At 38.1% G+C, this 19,144-nt stretch overlaps 3 protein-coding genes and 2 pseudogenes across 8 annotated transcripts in view; 1 reads left to right on the top strand and 4 right to left on the bottom strand.

The window, feature by feature from the left end:
• LOC146461128 (uncharacterized) overlaps nucleotides 1-19,144 on the bottom strand; it is a 170,897-nt pseudogene that overhangs the window by 52,805 nt on the left and 98,948 nt on the right. The gene's annotated exons all lie outside the window — the stretch shown is intronic.
• The window catches only part of LOC146461131 (3'-5' exoribonuclease HELZ2-like), a 92,543-nt gene that overhangs the window by 7,314 nt on the left and 66,085 nt on the right, over nucleotides 1-19,144 (top strand). The window lies entirely within an intron of this gene.
• The window catches only part of LOC146461132 (uncharacterized), a 303,232-nt gene that overhangs the window by 220,489 nt on the left and 63,599 nt on the right, over nucleotides 1-19,144 (bottom strand). The gene's annotated exons all lie outside the window — the stretch shown is intronic.
• Nucleotides 3,793-12,799, bottom strand: LOC146461134 (uncharacterized). The gene is made up of 4 exons (XM_085087432.1): nucleotides 12,704-12,799; nucleotides 10,810-10,913; nucleotides 7,145-7,260; nucleotides 3,793-5,312 (listed from the first exon to the last, which is right to left on the bottom strand). Exons 1-4 carry the CDS (start codon nucleotides 12,727-12,729, stop codon nucleotides 5,184-5,186), a joined length of 375 nt encoding a protein of 124 aa, XP_084943558.1. The 5' UTR covers nucleotides 12,730-12,799; the 3' UTR covers nucleotides 3,793-5,183.
• Nucleotides 12,800-14,231, bottom strand: LOC146461133 (uncharacterized; annotated as a pseudogene). Its single transcript, XR_014857499.1, has 2 exons — nucleotides 13,743-14,231; nucleotides 12,800-13,634 (listed from the first exon to the last, which is right to left on the bottom strand). The product of XR_014857499.1 is annotated as an uncharacterized LOC146461133 (transcript).

The following is a 19,144-nucleotide window of genomic DNA, read 5'->3' as shown; positions in this document are numbered from 1 at the left end:
ACAGTTTCAATTTCCGAGTTTCCATCGTGCGTGACATCAGGAGGACGGTCGTGACAGAGCTTTTCCGTATCTTAAAAATGACTCTTCGGGTGATTTTCAGCATTCTAAACAATTTAAGTTTGAGGAGAAATATTAATCTAAACATTCGAAAATTCACAAGGGCAAACAAACCTCTTTTCTGGCAAAAGTGAACTCCAGATGTTTTTTCCTATTTCCGGCCGCCATGTTTGTGCCCCTCAGAGGGACACAAACATGGCGTCTCCATACTAAGCTCTATAAATTTATGTGGAACATTTTGTCAAATAACTCGAGTACGGAATGCCGCACAGACCTGACACTTGGACAGATGCCTTATTTATTTATCCTCTATACCATGTCAATTTCTTGACTTCATTCATGGAATGGTTTCAATTTTTTTTCAATGGCGTGACAGTGAAAACCGACAATAATTTCAATACTTACCCAGTCCTTAATAGATTATATTGTTTACTATTCATCTGATTCATGACCCTTTCCATCCTAACTTTTGGGTCTTCACCAAGCAGGGTGCATAGACGAAATGACGGTTAAATGGTTTAACCTAAGACCGAATCCGCCTCGAATCCCAGTGTTTTATACCCTCACAAAAATTCACTAACCGACATTAGTCGGAAGACCTATCATATCTGGGTGTGATGGCCCAACAGAACGCCTATCATCATTCGTAGACAAACTACTTCAGCCAATAGCAGAAATACAGGACTCGTATCTTAAAGATACGACACATTTCATAAGGTTTATTGAAAGCACTAGGGTGCCTAGAAACGCTTTTCTACTTTTAATGGATGTCACTAGTCTTTACACGAATATCCCATAGGAGGAAGGAATCACTATAGTATGCAACGCATACGAGAACTTTCATGCCAATAACCCTCCTATAGCTACAAATTTCTTCAGAGAAATGCTCAGCCTTATACTGAAGGAGAACACCTTCCAATTTAATGAGAAAGACTATCTCCAAACACACGGAACTGTCATGGGCACCAAAATGGCAGTAGCTTTTTCCAACATCTTTATGGCATCTATAGAAAAGGAGATCTTAAGGCAGAGCGTTAAGAAACCACTAAATAAACGTGGAAAAGGTTCATTGATGATGTATTTTGCTTGTGGGATACATACAAAGGAGAAATAGAAAATTTCATTGAGCAAGAAAATTCGCTGAAGTCTTACAATTAGAAACAACATTCTTGGATACAACAGTCTATAAGGGAGAGAGATTCGAGAAAGAATCGATTCTTGACGTGCGCACACATTACAAACCTACTGAAACATTTCAGTACACAAACTACAACAGTTGCAACCCAGCAGGCGTCAAAAAAGGCTCCGTTAAAGGAGACGGCCCTAAGGCTTCTGAGGACAAACTCTTCTAAAGTAGTGTTTAAGGAAAACATTAAAAACTTTAAAACACGCCTGGCATCGAGAGGTTATCCTAGTAACCTGGTGGACAAAATTCTCTCCGAAGTTAATTTCACAGAAAGAAAGAACGCTCTTACACAAAAACAGAAAGTGCACAAGAAAATTCTACCCTTCGTGACACAATTTCAACCATCACTGCATGTTTGAAAAATATTCTAATGGACAAATGGCATTTAATACAAAACCAGCCGCTACTAAGAGAGATAAACAAGGAACCTCACTTGATCTCTTATAGAAAAGGGAAGTCGCTTAAAGACATGCTTGTTAAAGCAAAACTATAAAGGCTTTTATCAACACAATGGGCACACAACGGGAGTCGTGCACGTCTGTGAACCCCATTTAAACAAGTTTAATATTTAATCCACTTTTAAATAATAGGAGATAATATAACTGGCTGCTTGGGTTTAAAGAATTGATCGAAATTGCTGACTTTTTTATTTGCGTATTTGATTTAGCGTTAAAAAATAGAATTTTTACATATCAAGATTGTAGACCAGAGTGGAGCCCGGAGCCCTAAAGCAGATGATGTGGAGCCCTAGAGCCCTGAAGTTTTCGCCTTGGAGCCCTGGAGCCCTGCATTTTTAAGGCCGGAGCCCTGGAGCCCTAAACCCCTTTGGGACCCTGAGTTCTCTTTTAAGCTAAACGGGTAATTTTCAGTTACTCGGGCTTGGACTATTAAAGGCTTGTATATTGTGGGCTTTGCTTGAGGAGGTGACAGTCTTTGGCTTTAAAAAGTAGGTCTTAGGGATGTGTTCTATTCGGGCAACGTGAAATTTTCGGGAATTTTTCACCCAGCCAAAGACTTAGTATATTTTTGTGGTGGAAAAGGGCGCTAACCCTTCCCTTTTCAAATGTTGATTTCAACATCCGGGACTTAAGCTGATATGGAAAACACTAGCAAGAATGGGGAAGGATTTTCTCTTCTAGAAGCGTGAGTTTGAAAAGCTATTCTATTATTTTTCGCCGTTATAACTGTAGCGATGTTAGGCTAGTCATCGATTAGTCGAGAAGTGCGATTTTGGTCGGATTTCCGGACTCAATGTCATAAATAATTTCCAGATGTTCGTTCGGCGTGATTCTCATTACGTCCTGAATTTATAATTAACACGGAAAATCAATTTAAAACGCTGTCTTGCCCCGATTGAGCCGATTCTTTTGTGGAAGGCTAGTCTTGAGCGCTTAAAGACCGGGTTTTGGTTGAGATTTAAGATATGTTGGCGCCGTAAATAATTACCAAGTGTGACACTTGTTTAATCGAAATGAACATATATGATTTCTGAAACTTACCTTAAAAGTAGTGTCACAAAGTCCAATGCAAATTGGAAATTGCAACACAGAAAATGTCATCTACCAGGCTGAAGTCACCACTCCAACCACAAAGGAAACATAAATCGGACTTTGTGACACTTCTTTTAAATTAAGATTCAGAAATCATTTATGTTCATTTCGTAATGAGCGCTACAAACATGCTACCGCGCTTAGTAAGTATATCTGGAGCCTGAAAGATCAACAAATTGCGTATGAAATTTAATGGCGGCAAGTTAAACAAGCTAGGTCCTATTCGAATGTATCTAAGAGATGTAATTTGTGATTGTGGGAGAAATTTTTCATATTATGCAGGCCGAAAATGTCAACTCTCAACAGCAGAAATGAACTCGCATCAGGTTGTAGACATGCTAGGAAATTTCTGCTAAACAGTGCATGACAGGCCAGAGGCCAGATTTTACGACCTCGACGCCTTTGAAAGACGCGTTCTTCGGATGTTTGTGGCGAATTAAGATCGCCTTTAGGTGCGCGTCTTTTGTTTCGACCTCCGAAGGATATTCTCGCCTGAAGACTATGATACGTGTGTTGTAGCTGTCAACATTGTGATTTTTAATTAAATTCTGTCATCGTATGACAAAACCCGAACCACGCTAAATTGAAATCCTTGTACAACAACCGTACAAATATCAGTTTTCCTGGATGAGTGGCCAAGTCCTCACTTTATTGGTTTTGCGTATTCAATTCTTCAATCTCGCGGCAAACGTTGGCTTAGGTAACTCGTCCTATAATTCGAACAAATGCGGACACATACATTTACGTGACACAGCCGAAACTATCGGCTAACTGGGAAAAAGCCTCTTAGTTTTCTCTTCATTATAAGGCGGCTAAGAATGCGTTCGATTGACCTTATTCCGGATGAATAATAAGCGGAAGAGCTGTTAAATTTCTCTTTTTAAGAAATTTGGGAGGCCAATTCTGCAATCTATCGCTCTCACATGAGAATTTAATAGCGGTCTTGTACTCCAGTAACTCCTATAACCTTTTTTTTTTGGGGGGGGGGGGGGGATTTCTTGTCATCGTTGTATGTATTCCTATTCCGGAATAGGGTCAATCGAACGCACCCTAAAATTCTATTTTATTTTACTACAACAAGCGAAGGAATCCGGACTATTAAATTATACCGAATTTGAATAACCATACGTCAGAAAACCGTAGTTTCGCATTAATGACAAAAATCAAACAAAAGAAGGCGGCTAAGGTTTTTTAGCGCATTGTTATTAAATTTCGGCGCCATTTATGCAATCGTTTTTTGCAGTGCGAAATTCGCAATTATTGGTCAAAATTCTTTACAAATTGTTTACACTGACAAATTCAACTACTATTAATCTCAATGAAGTTCTTAAGTGGTCCTTGTGAAAACGATTCAAGTGTAGAAATGCTAAATCTAAACTAGTCTAAATTTCCGTGAGTGCACATTAATTTTCCTTGACCGGTCATTTCGCTACACTGCAGTTAAGTCGATTCACTACGTTTTAAAATTGACATATTCTGTACTATTTGAATTCAATTTGCTCCTCATGCAAACACTGTGAAACGAATAAACAGCTAAGATATTTTTCACCCGAACTCACTTTAAGAACGAGAAATAATCACATTTCATACTTAAAGGTGCAGCGAAACGACTTTGCAGCGAAACGACCCGACACCGTTCAAAGAGAGTGTTAAATTGCGATGCATTCCAAAATTTCTTCGAGTTTCGGGCGTTTTCCCGGATTAGATGAGAGACACCTTTTGGCAGTACTCTTCACAGGGGCACCCAACGGATCGTTTTGGTAAATTATCTGTTCGGAAGGTCCTTAATCCCCTACAATTTTCTTAAGGGAATTTTCACCTCGAACGTTCGTGATACGGGAAATTTAAGTCCTAGTGTTTTCGGATAGATAAAAATGTCGTTTCGGATACCGAAAAAAGGTCAGCTAAGATTTTTGGAAAGGAAATAAGACCAAAGGTTTTCGGGAAATAGACAAAAATGCGCTGGGAATTTCGAAAAGACTCAAGTTCCCCTAGAATGACCAAAGAGATAAAAATATTATAGGGCGGCCTGAAATGAACCTACAGAGCTTTAAAGGCACTCCAGATAGCCAGAAATTGCGTTTCAAAGGATCTGAGAGAAAATACCGTTGGGTGCCCCTGTCTTCAAGGCAGGGTTGTCAAATTTCCCATCTTGTAAAACTTTCACGGCTAGCACTCCAAAAGAATATACGTCGCTAGCGGTCGACTGCCTGTCTCCTCGGTGAATTTCAGGCGCTGCGTGTGTATACTTCTTCGCTGCATCCTTTATGTTGACTTTCGGCTTCACCAGCTTCGCCTTGGCAATTTATCTGCTTTTGTCAAAGTCAATAACGAAGGCTTTATGGCTGGCACCGTCCAAAACGACATTGTTCCCTTAGGTCGTTGTGCAGCTATCCTCTCTTGTGCATAAACAACAACACTTCACAAATCTGCCTTAGAATTTCTGTGCACTCGCTAACATCCGCAATAACGCCTGTTGCTGCAGCCTTCGAGAGGGTAACACTGCTGCCCTCAACCGCCTATATAAAGAATGGATAAGGTAAACCTGGTGCAAATATTGTACACGCTTGTAAGGTTGGATAACACAGAACTCCCTGTTAGATTAAAGGCTGTACCTAGTCTGGTCTCTTTCGGTTGAAAAAACCAAGGGAAATACCTTCACTAGGGACCAAAGCCCCAGGGAACATGTTCTTGGGGCAGTTGAGACACTCAAGCTTCACCACCACGTCAAGGTGACAGCCCTACGTGACAAAAAAAAACCTCACACAAAAAGGCTCTCATCACCTCAGGGTTTGGGCGCGCCACCTGTAAACCCTGAAGGAGGGGATAGCCTGACAAATTGGACTAGGTTTATGCTACATTTTACAAAAACAAAAGTCAACTGAAAAAGACTAATTTGGATAATGACTAAACAACAAAAAACAAAAAGGCTATCGTCACCTCAGGGTTTGGGCGCGCCGCCTGTAAACCCTGAAGGAGAGGATAGCCTGACAAATTGGCATAGGTTTACGCTACATTTTATAAAAACAAAAGTCAACTGAAAAATACTAATTTGGATAATGACTAAACAACAAAAAACAAAAAGGCTATCGTCGCCTCAGGGTTTGGGCGCGCCGCCTGTAAGCCCTGAAGGAGAAGATAGCCTGACAAATTGGCCTAGGTTTATGCTACATTTTACAAAAACAAAAGTCAACTGAAAAACAATAATTTGGATAATGACTAAACAACAAGAAACAAAAAGACTATCGTCACCTCAGGGTTTGGGCGCGCCGCCTGTAAACCCCGAAGGAGAGAACAGCCTGACAAATTGACCTAGGATTAATACTTCATTGTATGAAAATAAAAGTCAACTGGAAAATACTAATTTTGGATATTGACTAAACAACAAAAAACAAAAAGACTCTCGTCACCTCAGGGTTTGGGCGCGCCGCCTGTAAACCCTGAAGGAGAGGATAGCCTGACAAATTGGCCTAGGTTTATGCTACATTTTATAAAAACAAAAGTCAACTGAAAAATACTAATTTGGATTATGACTAAACAACAAAAAACAAAAAGGCTATCGTCACCTCAGGGTTTGGGCGCGCCGCCTGTAAACCCTGAAGGAGAGGATAGCCTGACAAATTGGCCTAGGATTAATGCTTCATTGTATGAAAATAAAAGTCAACTGGAAAATACTAATTTTGGATATTGACTAAACAACAAAAAACAAAAAGACTCTCGTCACCTCAGGGTTTGGGCGCGCCGTCTGTAAACCCTGAAGGAGAGGATAGCCTGACAAATTGGCCTAGGATTAATGCTTCATTGTATGAAAATAAAAGTCAACTGGAAAATACTAATTTTGGATATTGACTAAACAACAAAAAACAAAAAGACTCTCGTCACCTCAGGGTTTGGGCGCGCCGCCTGTAAACCCTGAAGGAGAGGATAGCCTGACAAATTGGCCTAGGTTCATGCTACATTTTATAGAAATGCGTTGAAAACCAATGTGCATATGGTTTTAGGCGCTACTGAACAAACGTAAATCTATCCTTTTGATTTAACGCTCAGATGGGCTTGTTGGAGACAGTATAAATAATAAAAACAAATGCTGCAAATTAAACAAAAACTGTTCAAAATTCCAAAAGGTAGAAAGCTGGCCAGTTGGCCATTTACATAACACAGTCAAGGAGTAGAACTTGAAACAAATCCAGCTAGTGGTTGGGTGGAATATATGAAATTCCAGATTTCAAATCCAACACTTAACAAGAACATGGCCTTCCTGATGCAACATTTTCATTACCTTGCAACTAACAACTACCATAATGCAAACAATGTTAAAACACATACCTTCTAAGTTAAATAATCTACATACCCTTATGGTATTGCATATAAAGCAGAACTCAACATCAATGCCTTGCTTGCCAAGTTTAAAATTGTCATCATCGTCCTTCACAAGCAGCAGATAGAATGCTTTTAAGTCCAGTATAACTGCAAAAAACAATTATTAACATAGCAATCTTAAATAAATTGTTATTAATTTTTTTTTTTTTTTTTTTTTTTATTGTTTGCAAAATCACATTACTTACATTACTTACAGTACGGGCTAAATATATCACTAGACAATACAGTATTCTACCTACAATACATGCTTACTGGTTACTTACGTTACTGAACAAAACAGGACTCTACTTACAATTTAATACAGATAGCCTTAAACATAACAGTAACTAGATTACTTACAAACTGCGGGTTACACGCTACTAAAAAAAAAAAAAAAAAAAAAAAATTGTGCGTTTTCGTTAATTTAAATTAATTTTAAATTTCCCATTTTTCAACTTTCCATTGTAAGATTAGCGCTGACTTCAATTCTAGAATATTTGGAGGTTTTTCTAACATTTTACATGAGTAGTAATATTTCTGAGTTTGTACAGTAAGGATCTGGAATTTCCGCATTAATTTTGAGTTAGTACTCGGGGCTGGATCATAGTCTTTAAATAGGTACTGTTGTTTAGATGGAGTAAAATTTACTTTGTGCTTATTATTAAACCATGTTAAGGCTTCTTGAAAGAGTTTTAGGCCTGCAGGGCACTCCAGAAATGCATGTTCCAAGGAATCAGCTGAATTACAGAAAAAACACTCCTCATTATCTGCTATTTTAAATCGTTTGAGCTCTTTTTTGGTCACTAAAATACGGTGTAACATTTTAAAGGAGAATTGTCTCAATTTGTTGTTAGTAGAGAGGCGAGGTATATTTTGGAATAATTTTTGCCATTTACATTCTATATCGGGGTATTGTCTGGCCCAAGTTTTTATGGCTGTTGGTGTAACTTCTGCTTTTTCTTGAAAGAGATGATAATAGTCTTTACATTTCATTTTTGAAAGTTTAATCGATTTGTCCCTAGATAAGTCAAATGTATCACAATCATCGAGAATAAAGTTCATAGGTCTGGGTGTAGAAGCTGCCTTTGATTTGAGGTTTGCTGGAATTGATGCCAGGATTTGAAAATAGTTTAGAAAATTAATTTTTATTTTGTACTTGCGATTAAATTCTTCATAAGTTAGGAATTTTCCATTTTCATTCAGAATGTCTTGAATGTAGTAAATTCCATTTTCGGTCCAACTTTTCCAGAACAGCGATTTACCTTCAATAGTTATGTCTTGATTGTTCCATAAAACAAGGTCACTTTTGTATTTATCTTGGCGATTTAGACGTAATTCCTTAAAGTACTCTAGCATTTCTAAGTAGAAAGAAGGTAAATTTTTGTCTAGTTTCTTTATATGATAATGACACTTGAGCAAGAAGTTAAGACCTCCATATTTTTCAAAAAAACCATTTGGAATAGCTGTCCATGCATCGGTAGTTGGACTGTTAAGCAGTCTACCAATCCAACTCAAGCGGAGTGCTTTAACTGTCGTTGCAAAATTTGGAAAGTTCAGGCCACCTTTACTTGTTTCTTGAAAAAGAACTTCCCTTTTTATTTTATCTTTTTTGTTTTTCCATAAAAAATTAAAGAGCTTGGTTTGGACTCTTTTAATAACTTCTTGAGGAACAGTCAACATTGAGGCTGCATACACCAATTTAGAGACTCCTAGAGTTTTAGCAAGCAGGGTTCTTCCCATAAGTGTAAGGTCGCGAGACAACCAGATATTTAATTTAGTTTCCATCTTTTGAATTTTTAGATAAAAATTCAAATTGTTATTTTTGTCTCTATCGTTTGAAAGATAGGTTCCTAAGGTCTTAATTGGGTCCGCTGGAACATCTATCTCTAAGGGTTTGGTTTTGTTGTTTTTCAAAGAGCCTATCCACATAGCCTTTGTCTTTTTGCTGTTTAGCTTTAAACCTGAAATTTCACCAAAGCTCCCCAAAACTGACATACTTCCACGTAATGACATCGTGTCCTTACATATTAATGTAGTGTCGTCAGCGAACTGGCTTAGCTTAGCTTCAATGGAATTAGGTAGTTCAATACCTGTTATTTCCGGATTTTGTCGTATTTTTTGTGCAAGAAGTTCTACACATAGGACGAATAATAGAGGGCTCAGCGGGCATCCTTGCCTTACGCCCCTTGATACTCGAAAATAATTAGTCATGTATCCGCCGTTTATAGCTCCGCTTTCAACATCGCTATAGAGTACTGAAATCCATTTTTGAATGTTCGGGCCAAAATTGAAGAATCTTAAAGTGTGATGAATAAAAGGCCATTCTAATGTATCAAAGGCTTTTTCGAAGTCTATAAAGAGTAGTATTCCTGGGACTTTGTTTAATTCGGTAAATTCCATAAGGTCATTTAAAAGCCTCACATTTTGACCGATGTATCGTCCTTTTACGAACCCTGTTTGGTCCGAATGAATCAGTTTGGGCATCTTCGTCTCTATTCTTTTTGCAATAGCTCTAGCCAATATTTTATAGTCGACATTAAGCAATGTTATTGGACGCCAGTTGCTTAAAACCATAAGATTGTTTTCATCTTTTGGTATTAGCGAAATAATTCCTCTTCTCTGAGATATAGACAGTTTGCCTGTTTGAAAGGCTTCGTTGAAAGAGTCGAGGAGGTTCCTCCATAGCAATTCGAAGAAGATTTCATAAAATTCTTTCGTGAAACCGTCATCACCTGGAGTTTTGTCAGGTTGGAAACCTTTTAAGGCATTCAGTAGTTCATCTTTTGTCAGTTCTTGCTCAAGTTCGCTTGCTTCGTCTTGCGCTAGTTTTGGATTTTGTAAATCAGAGGAGAAGCGGGCAAAGTTGTCGTCGAAATTATTGTTCTCGTCTTGTGGGATTCTAGCAGTCAGGAAGTTTTTGTAATAGTTTTCTATTTCTTCATTTATCATGCTTAAATCCGTGATTATTTCTCCGTCTATTGTTTTAAGCTGGGTTATAATCTTTTTCTCATAATTCCGTTTTTCCAAGTTAAAAAAGTATTTCGTTGGTTTTTCACCATTCTCAATCCATCTTATTTTTGATCTGAACATCGCCTCCTTTCCCTTTGTATGATAAATTTCGGACAGGTCTTTTTTAAGGTTCTCGTACTCCGTTAGAATATCATCGTCTAGATTTTGATTATTACAAATTTCCTTATCTAGCTCTTCTAACTTACGTTGGATGGCTGTTTCACGGTTTCTCAAATTTGAGAAATTGTTATTAATGAATTATTACTGTTCTTTATTTAGTGTTACTCATCAAACATTGTAGACTGTTAATAATAATCAGCAGTAAAGAAGTTAAAGTCTCTATCAGGCGAAGTGGTGAAGTGGTAAACACCAAGCTGATCTAGATTTCTGTACCATGAAACCGCAAGGGGTATTTCTACTATTCCCCCACCCCCCTCTATGAGGTTCTATTCCTTCACAGGGTTCCCCCAGGGTAAAAATTGCCAATACCAGAGCTAGAGCTCAAACCCATAAAGTTTGATATAGCAGTCCAGCTAAGTATCCGACCACAGTGTCTCCCAATTTAAATTATAACCAGACATATAAGCATGCAGATACAGTTAAGAAAAAAATAACAACAACAATTTTTGACTAATTTCAATCTCCTACCTTTAAAAGTCACAGTGTAGGTTTGTCCATCCACAAGAATTCCACTTTTTTTCAGTGTGTCCTTTTGCCTGTTCACATTAGTAATTAGCTTTTTCAAGCTTTTCCTGAAGACGGAAATACATTTTGTTCATATTAGGAAAGCTTGCCCGCAGACCTAAGTTCATTATATTATAAAATATTAGTCTTAGGTGTCCTTGGGAGGACTTCTAAGGACAGTGGCTACAGTAATGTCAGCTACAATCATGGATTTTGTGAGTTTCTTAGTAATGTTTAACATTTAATTGTGATAATAAGATATTACAGTGTAACTTAATACTTAGATTTATTATACTACCCTGAGTCTTTTTCAAGGAAATGGTCAACAAGGTGGTGCACACTGGTCACCACAAGGACCAGTGTGCACCAGTGTATAATAGTGCATGGAGACTGTACTAGTAGGGAGAGGTTATAAGGAGAGCTTTGACTGTAGCACCCTATGGTCACCTGTGGGCGCAGTCAAGTTGACAGCCACACAGAAAATGGTGGTGAAGTAGTTTCAGCTTATAGAGACTTTTTTCCTGTTGACAACAATGTGCATAAATCATGGTTTATTTATTTAGTGATAAGTATAAAATAATCTACTAGTGTTCTATCACGAATGCCATTCTCTGATTGGCTACGCTACTTGCTATCTATTCTGTTATAGATAGTGAGTAGTGGTTTTCAACAAAATGGCGGCCTCTTCGTCGCGTTTTCAAAGTGTCTGTGACGAGGATATAATTAATTTACTTGTTTAGTTTTGAACAACTAGTAGATTTATACTAAAACAATAAGATTATTTGCTCTAATTTCTATGCATGTTAGCTGATTGGGGCTGCATTCTCAACAAGAGCAACTTGAAAGCCAGGAATATCTTGACACAGACTAATTGCTTCCTCGCTGCTTTGGGAATTTGTCAATTACATGTTTCCACTTAGAAAACAAGAACTAGCTAGCATGCATTTATAGCAGTATTATATATACAGTCGAACCTCCCTTTGCGACCATCTCTCTTAAGTGACCACCTCTCATTAGCGACCACTTTTTCAAAATACCAAAGTTTTCGAGTCAAATCACTATAGATGGAACCTCTCGTAGGCGACCACCTCTTGTAAGCGACCACCTCCCTTAAGCGACCACTTTTAGAGATGATTGTTTAAAATTTTCAATTGCTTTTAACCTCCCGTAGGCGACCACTTGACACACAATATGCTGTTTCTCTCACGGGAGGAAATTGACTATAATATATTGGCCCACATCATTACAGCGGATATGCCGTATTAAAATCTCACAGCCGGAGCTAGTCTCCCGACATTGAAACAAATGATAAAATATACGTGCACTATAGTGTACACTGAAATAAACTTTAATCAGGTTGAATCCCTTATAGGAAAGAAACTCTCTTATCTTGTAAATAGCATGCATGTACATGCACGACCGGTGATGACTCTTTCAACCTTGTATTATCCAACAGAAAAATAGTGGCGATAAATAACGTCAACTGGATTATGTAACAAACAAACGCCAAAGTTGTTGATGTGTTACGCTTGAAATGTAACATTGCAAACATGCCGTTTACTGTTTGCTCCTAAATCAGGCAGTCTAAATAAAATTTTTACTTTGGGTTTCGATAAGCAGTGGAAAAAGGTTTAGGTGTCCGCAATTACCATACGTCAATTACCGGAAATTTAGACCCCCCCCCCTCCCCCCCGCCCCCTGTGGTCTGACCTCTGGTAAGCGAACACCTCCCGTAAGCGACCACATATCCTTGACATTATGGGTGGTCGCTTACGGGTGGTTCAACTGTACTAGTAATAGTAATAACAGATTAAAAAGTGCCGTTGACATTCAAAATTTGATAGACCATATGTCTCACCTGAAAATGAGGCCAGATTCTTGCATCAAAGGAGGTAAATTTGTGTGAAAGAGAAACAAAATGGCTCTCTTTGTTCCGCATGCATTTGCACAGGCAACCAAATGTAAACACAAAGTTAGAATTCCTGCCAATCACTTTCTGTGTCTTCCCGCCTTCAGTTTCCCTTTCCGAGAAGACTTCCCACCTTTTTCGTCTAGTTTTCGCTTTCTGGTCTTGAAGTGCTGCTATTTCAAGGAATCTCCCTCGTCACTTTGCACTTCTTTTCTTTTGTGATTGGTTTCAGACGAGTCGCTGCTTTCGCTAAACATGGCAGTACTTTCGATTTGCATCTTCGAAGGATCCACGCTATCGCGTTGACCGATGATTGTATCCAGATAATCGTAGTAGGGGAAACCTTGTTTAATGTTCTTAAAGCCCTCCTCGCCTGTCTTTTGAACTCGTAGCTTTAGGTTTTTAAACTCGTATGCAAGATTTTGAATCCTTTTCTTGAGTTGAGGTAAGGTTCTAACGCTTTCAATGAACCGCTCTTTATACTTGTTGTAAATTTCACTCCAGATTCTCCCACGCTCTTTAGTCGATACCTTCTTCAACTGTTCGTAATTTGGTCCCCATGCTTGTAGAAGTTCTTCTGTTTCTTCTCTGTTCCAGTCTGAATTTTTTTGGTTGTTTGAAATTTTTTGAGTACTTTTAGTGGTTTTCTGTGTCTTCTTTGAAGTTGCGGTGCGGCCCGTCGCTATCGGTGCTTCTGACTCGTATGACCGCTTCCCGGCGACCGCTTAGTACCGATGGACACGAAAAACTGCCTTGAATGGATCTAAAAGAATAAACCGCGTTCGGCAAATCACTACCAATAGGTTGAAAAGAAAACGTAGCTGTTAGTGGAACATATCTCATTTCGTTTCCAGCACTAAGTCTTGCATTAATGTCGTGCCTGTCAAATTAAAAGGGAAATCATTAAATTTCTTTACCAGCTCATAACAGTGAAATGATACAATAAAAGCCTACATATCTTTGGCAAAAGATATAAAACAGGACTTACCTTAAATTGTAGTCGAGTAGATTATCCTCCTGTGCCAAATTACGTCTAAAAAAAGTCATACTTGCAAAGAAAAGTCTGACGAGGCCGTCGCGACATGATGCTGTAACAAAGATTTATGTAACGCGATTGTTGGGAGGTAAAGCGCATATAGATGAATTGACTAATAGTTCTTTGGTAGGTGGTTTACGTCCAATTGCAATTCATAATCTCAAGTGTACGTCGTACGTCAGCTGTACGTTTTTCTTTAACTTCTGGAAAAAAATGTAACTATCACAATCAATAGACAATTTGAGTCAGGTTTACAATATTTCAGAATTGATTATACTGATAGAGATGAAGGTCATATGCATAATACTCAATTGGTACATACTTGGTCAAATGATGTCACATGCACCATTTATTATAAACTAATGTAATGTATTTATATATGCCTCACGCAAAATATGAAAATGGAAATCATGTTTTGGATGATAATGGAAATAAAATTGAATACACTGTAAGTTATCCGAAACAATATACTCACTTTCATGAAAATGATGGTCACTTGGACACTGAAGATAGACACTTGGTTATAAAAGATGGGATTAGTAATAACCACGCTGTTTCTAGCTAAAGGTCAAATGACAAGTCAAATCGAAACATTGCAAAACGCAATTAGTTCACAAATACAAAATGGTATAAAATCTGCTCTAGACACCTTCAAAGTTGAACTACAAAGACAGATAAGAGGCTGTGCCCGATTTATCGGACGAGGTACCTAAAGAAAAAGAAAAAAAAGTATATAATATATACGAATAAGGTTCTAGATTTCAACCATATATCTGATAAATTATCGAATAAACAAGTGACAGAATCAGCTTATTACATATCATACCACAAAAAACAATGGTGCTACAAGGCAGCGTTTAAAAGATTAAGGTTACCAGATACCTTCGAGAGTCGTTTTTTTCCCAAAAAAAATTTTAAGGCCAAATTAAACATTACTAGTCTCGCTTCATTTTCAAAAAAAATATATATATATAACAAATCTTGAGGCGTGCGCGAATTATCACCAAGAAAGAAATAAGAAAAATAAGAAAGAAAAGAGTCCGTGGTTGAAAACTAAGAAGAAAACTGGTCCTAAGAAAAAGAAGAAGAAATTTTCTGATGAAGGATGGCGAAAAACTCTTGCCGAAACCGCATAAGCGAGAAGCGCATAGGCCCAGGTATAACGATCGATATATCGAGTTCTTTGAGGCCCTTCCCCTCCCCACATTTTGCGCTCAACGCTGGCCTCCCGGTTGCGGGTGAAATTTTCTCCATCAAACCTGCAAAGCAGAAAAACTCGGATATTGCGACGGCAATTTATTCGCATGAATAATGATATATATAAATAGTCCCAGTGACCGCATTTCTGCCTGAAGCTGTTCTTTCGGATCGATGGGGCTCACCGTCGAGGCCGCTGCAGTTTTCCTTTTCTTCGAAGAATTTTTTCTGCCCGGCATTTCGCAAGGAAATCCGAGAAATTCTGAGTGGTAATAAAACTGCAGTCACGCACTCAACTATTTTCTGGCGCGATACCAGTTATCTCAGGGGACTCAGCAGTAGGTCTTCTGTAATTCTATCGGCTTTCGACGTCGGCGGCATCCACAGTGTTGAAATATGGCGCGGCAAGGGCGTGAAATGTTTGTAAACCTTTAGAAGCGGAAAAAACCTACTTTGTTTTTACGCGAGTGTGCTCTCTTTAAAGTAATTTATACGGTACAAGGATTTGACGGATTGCCTTGAAATTTGGCCAGAAAATTCCCAAGACACCAAGCAAAAACATTGTGTGAGGGATTTCCGTTTTGTAAAATTGATCTCCCGCAATGGCCTTCGTCGTAAAACGTATCGGTGAGATTTTTATCATCAAAATTGACAATATAATTACGAAGCAGCCAATAGGAATATCGAAAAAGCCTCACACGATTTGGAAGATTAATGCCTTGTGATTGATATGATGCAGTAGTTTTGATTTTGCGGTCGAATTCCATACCCGATAAATTCGCTCAAAGAGACATCAGTCGTTTTGGGCTTTTGGGACGCACTCTCCCTACGGCTAGAAAAAATCAATGCGAAATAAATTTTACCGGATAGTACATTTCATTAGCTTTGTACTAATATATAGTTTATGGTTGTTGCATTTAAGACAGCGCGCAAATACTTTTTTTCGCGAAGGACACCCGCGAAGGTATCCGATAACCTTAAGAAAATGGAAGCTGACTGGTGATATTTGATTCATAATATTTGCCACAGGAGCTATCACTTCAGGAGTCAGTTTGGTGGCTATATCAGCTATTTCCGTTTTAATTCAATCATATATGAAGCATAAGGATGTAGAGGTTGATAATGCCTATACGCTTTTCAAACATATGGGCACCTTTTAAATGAGATAATAGACATTTTGAGATCTGGTGAAATTAATTCTCAAGAATTCTGTAGCAAAAGGCAACACTATGACGATTTTATACTTGATAATAGCCCTATTGTTGATAAATGGGTGAAAAAATTACGATAAGATTTTTATGGTTGAATATAGTTGACTACAAACAAACGCTTTTCAATAACAAACAAATGTTTCATAGCATGAAAACCATTCGAAGCGATAACCATCAACTTGGAAGCTATCAGCTTAACAAAGTTTCATTGTCTTGTTTCGACGATAAACGTTACATACATGAAAATGGTATCAACAGTTTTGCTTACGGTCGTAAATGAAGCCCTCCCAGATAGTTTACAAATTATTGTCTCAGGAATTAATTAAATGCTAGACGCGTAAGCCAATTTGCGATTGGTTAAAAAATGGCAGGGAAAGTCCCTAGTGTGTTAAATCATCGACTTCCCGTTTTCCGAGAATTGCGACTTCCTGTTCATGTGAGGTCACGCAATTAAATGCATTTGATAATATAGTTAAAGACTTGGCGTGTTGTCGTTTATTAACAGCAAACTATATATACTTTTAAGAGCATTTTATTATAAAAACGTCGCGCATAAAGAGAATCGCGTAATTACATTACAAAAGAATAAACATAGTAAAATTACAGCTTGTCAACTTGATCGGGACTGGGCATTACATTTTAAAATTATTTTAAATTTACATTTTTACATTTTCAAATTACTCCGAATTTACAGCCTACAATTTCGACATGATAAAAAGTTCACCACAAATAATCAATAATGTTGGAAAATATCCAGCTAGAGGCCATGAGCTTTAAAGCACATGTGGGGAAAGAGACTTTTCGTTGTCATCTCGTTATCTATTATTATTAGAGCATTTTTACCTTTTTCAACAGCGCAGTTTTTACTTTATTTTCAACGCATTTTCGATTGTTTTTTAAATTAATAAATCGTAAATTTTTCTGCTTTAAAATTAATCGAAAAGAAGCGCCAATAACCTCAAGTCCTTAACTACTAGCGTGTTTGCCGTGTCAGACGTATAATGCTGTATATCGCAAAGTTAACTAAGGCCGTTCACAGGCAAAAGACTACTTTGCGCGGAAAAGCAAAGGGAACAAGAACTTTTGGGAAACGATCCTTCCTTCCTTTCTTCCTTTCTTCCTTCCTTCCTTCCTTCCTTCCTTCCTTCCTTCCTTCCTTCCTTCCTTCCTTCCTTCCTTCCCTCCCTCCCTCCCTCCCTCCCTCCCTCCTTCCTTCCTTCCTTCCTTCCTTCCTTCCTTCCTTCCTTCCTTCCTTCCTTCCTTCCTCCCTCCCTCCCTCCCTCCCTCCCTCCCTCCATCCCTCCCTCCCTCCCTCCATCCATCCATCCATCCATCCATCCATCCATCCATCCATCCATCCATCCATCCATCCATCCATCCATCCATCCACCTATCTTGTATTTTAAGTCTTACGCTTTTTCATTGAATACGGGAAAAGAAGACCTGAAATGAACGTGTTGGTTCTCCCCCTTTATGCCTGTGCTTGTGATTGTTTCTCTTGTCTCATTACAGTAAAACTAATGTTAGGCAATATTAAGTCAAACATGTCCTCTGTTTTTTGACATCATTTATTCTCGCTCACGCCTAGTGTTTTCTCCGCACTGCAAACTGTCGCCGATTACTTAATTTCAAAAACTCAATTTGAACGAAAAAAAATAAATAAATAAAAAAGGCGTCGGATACCACTGGTAAATTGACGATTTAAAGATTAAACACTACTTAAATTGAGAAAAGTTGAATAGACATAGGAGCATCCTAAATGTTTCAATGAAAAGAAAGTTTCATAACCCTGTCTTTATTTATTTGAGTGTGGTTATAGCCTGTAGGGATGGAAATTTAAAGGCATGTAGAAAGGCAATTTTAGTGCTCGTATTGTTGAAGTATTTCTTTTTAACAATTGTAAAGAAACAATACTTGGAATACATCTGAATTTAAGAGGGCTTCGTGAATGTAGCATTTTTAAGCCGTAATAACTGGGGACATAGTTTTCTTGCCTTTTCCCCACAAATCTTTTTTGTCGGAGAAATTACCGGCGCCTTTACTTAAAGTTTTAAATCCCGGCAAAACAATGTCGTCCATGTCTTCCAGGGTCGTCTGCCCCGTACTCCACATGAACAACATTAAGTCATTAAGATTTCAAGTTGCCAAGTTCATCAATTATGGCACTAGAACAGCCAACCCCTATCGATCGCATTCTTGTCGCACAAATCTTAAGCAATTTACAATTTTTTACCAAGGTCCCAAAATCTCGAACTCTCTCCCAATATCAATTACTTCTTCATTTAGTTTTTTCACCTTTAAGGAAAAAATGTTGGAGTTTTTATTTGTAGAATCATGAATTGACCAAGCCGAACTTACCCAGCATCATATTTTCTATTATTAATGAACAGCCGAGGTAGTCTCTCTTATTAACCTGGTGGTTTCTTGAGGTCTCCTCGCCATTACCTTAACTTGTAATTTGAATGTTTTCTTCTTTTACCGAGGCAAATAAATGATGATGGTAATGATGATGATGATGATGATGATGATGAAAATTGTCTTGGATTAGCTTTTTTCTTGGAAATCTCCAGGGACTAGATTCACGAGGCCGGCCGTCGCATGTTAAGTTATATCCTAAGTATTGTTTCTGAACAATTGTCTAGTTTATTGTTATACCAACAAAAGGCTTATGATAACCGAAAAATACTTAAAGCAAATCTTCACCTAGGAGCGCTTCGTAAATCCAGCCCCTGCAGGACGCATTGAAGAATTTTTATGTTCAGGGAATACATTTAGAAGTCGAATATGTTGAATACAATCTGGGGACACAACTACACTTGATCAAGTGACTGCATTAGAAATGCTCTCCCTGTCACGGACAGCTTTTCGTTTTAAGTTTGAATTTAAGACACTGTTTGGCAGATTAGTTTTATGTGCACAACCTTACGGACTCAAAAGAGGAAAATG

Source organism: Pavona decussata, unplaced genomic scaffold, assembly GCF_977016875.1.
Source record: "Pavona decussata unplaced genomic scaffold, jaPavDecu1.1 SCAFFOLD_202, whole genome shotgun sequence".
NCBI classification, from domain to species: Eukaryota; Metazoa; Cnidaria; class Anthozoa; order Scleractinia; family Agariciidae; genus Pavona; species Pavona decussata.
The sequence above is the reverse complement of the archived record's forward strand: the minus strand, read 5'-3'. Positions and strand labels throughout refer to the sequence as shown.

Excerpts from the sequence above, each read along its gene's own strand:
- LOC146461134 (XM_085087432.1), bottom strand. The coding sequence starts at position 12,729 with ATGCAAGAATCTGGCCTCATTTTCAG. Across the intron at positions 10,914-12,703 it reads GAATCTGGCCTCATTTTCAG|GAAAAGCTTGAAAAAGCTAA; the intron begins GTGAGACATATG and ends TTCCGTCTTCAG. Across the intron at positions 7,261-10,809 it reads CTACACTGTGACTTTTAAAG|TTATACTGGACTTAAAAGCA; the intron begins GTAGGAGATTGA and ends TGTTTTTTGCAG.